The sequence below is a fragment of the Habropoda laboriosa genome, unplaced genomic scaffold (assembly GCF_001263275.1).
Source record: "Habropoda laboriosa isolate 0110345459 unplaced genomic scaffold, ASM126327v1 scaffold106, whole genome shotgun sequence".
Classification (NCBI taxonomy): domain Eukaryota; kingdom Metazoa; phylum Arthropoda; class Insecta; order Hymenoptera; family Apidae; genus Habropoda; species Habropoda laboriosa.
This window is the reverse complement of record NW_017100224.1, coordinates 229,921-230,128: the sequence shown is the minus strand read 5'-3', so window position 1 is coordinate 230,128 and position 208 is coordinate 229,921. Positions and strand designations below refer to the sequence as shown.

Here is a 208-nt window from a genome sequence, read left to right as displayed (position 1 = left end):
TTACACCAAAAAAGAAATTTCGTTGTCCAGAATGTACAAATACTGAAATGCTTTCAGCAGACTTAACGCATATGGTAGAACGTACACAATGTATAAATAGATTTTCTTCAATTTATGGCTCAATGCCATTACAATCAGTTGAATTTCGCGCAGATCCAGTTTTATTCAAAGATATATTTCCTGAAAAACTTAAGAGATTTAATGATAT

At 30.8% G+C, this 208-nt stretch overlaps 1 protein-coding gene across 1 annotated transcript in view; it reads left to right on the top strand.

Moving 5' to 3' along the window:
- Nucleotides 1–206, top strand: part of LOC108571061 (exostosin-2) — a gene marked incomplete at its 3' end in the record, with an annotated part of 2,737 nt that extends 2,531 nt beyond the window's left edge. Inside the window, exon 9 of the mRNA XM_017933031.1 lies at nt 3–206. Within this exon, the coding sequence (XP_017788520.1) occupies nt 3–206 (204 nt within the window). The remainder of the gene's footprint in view (nt 1–2) is intronic.
- Nucleotides 207–208: the final 2 nt, after the last annotated feature.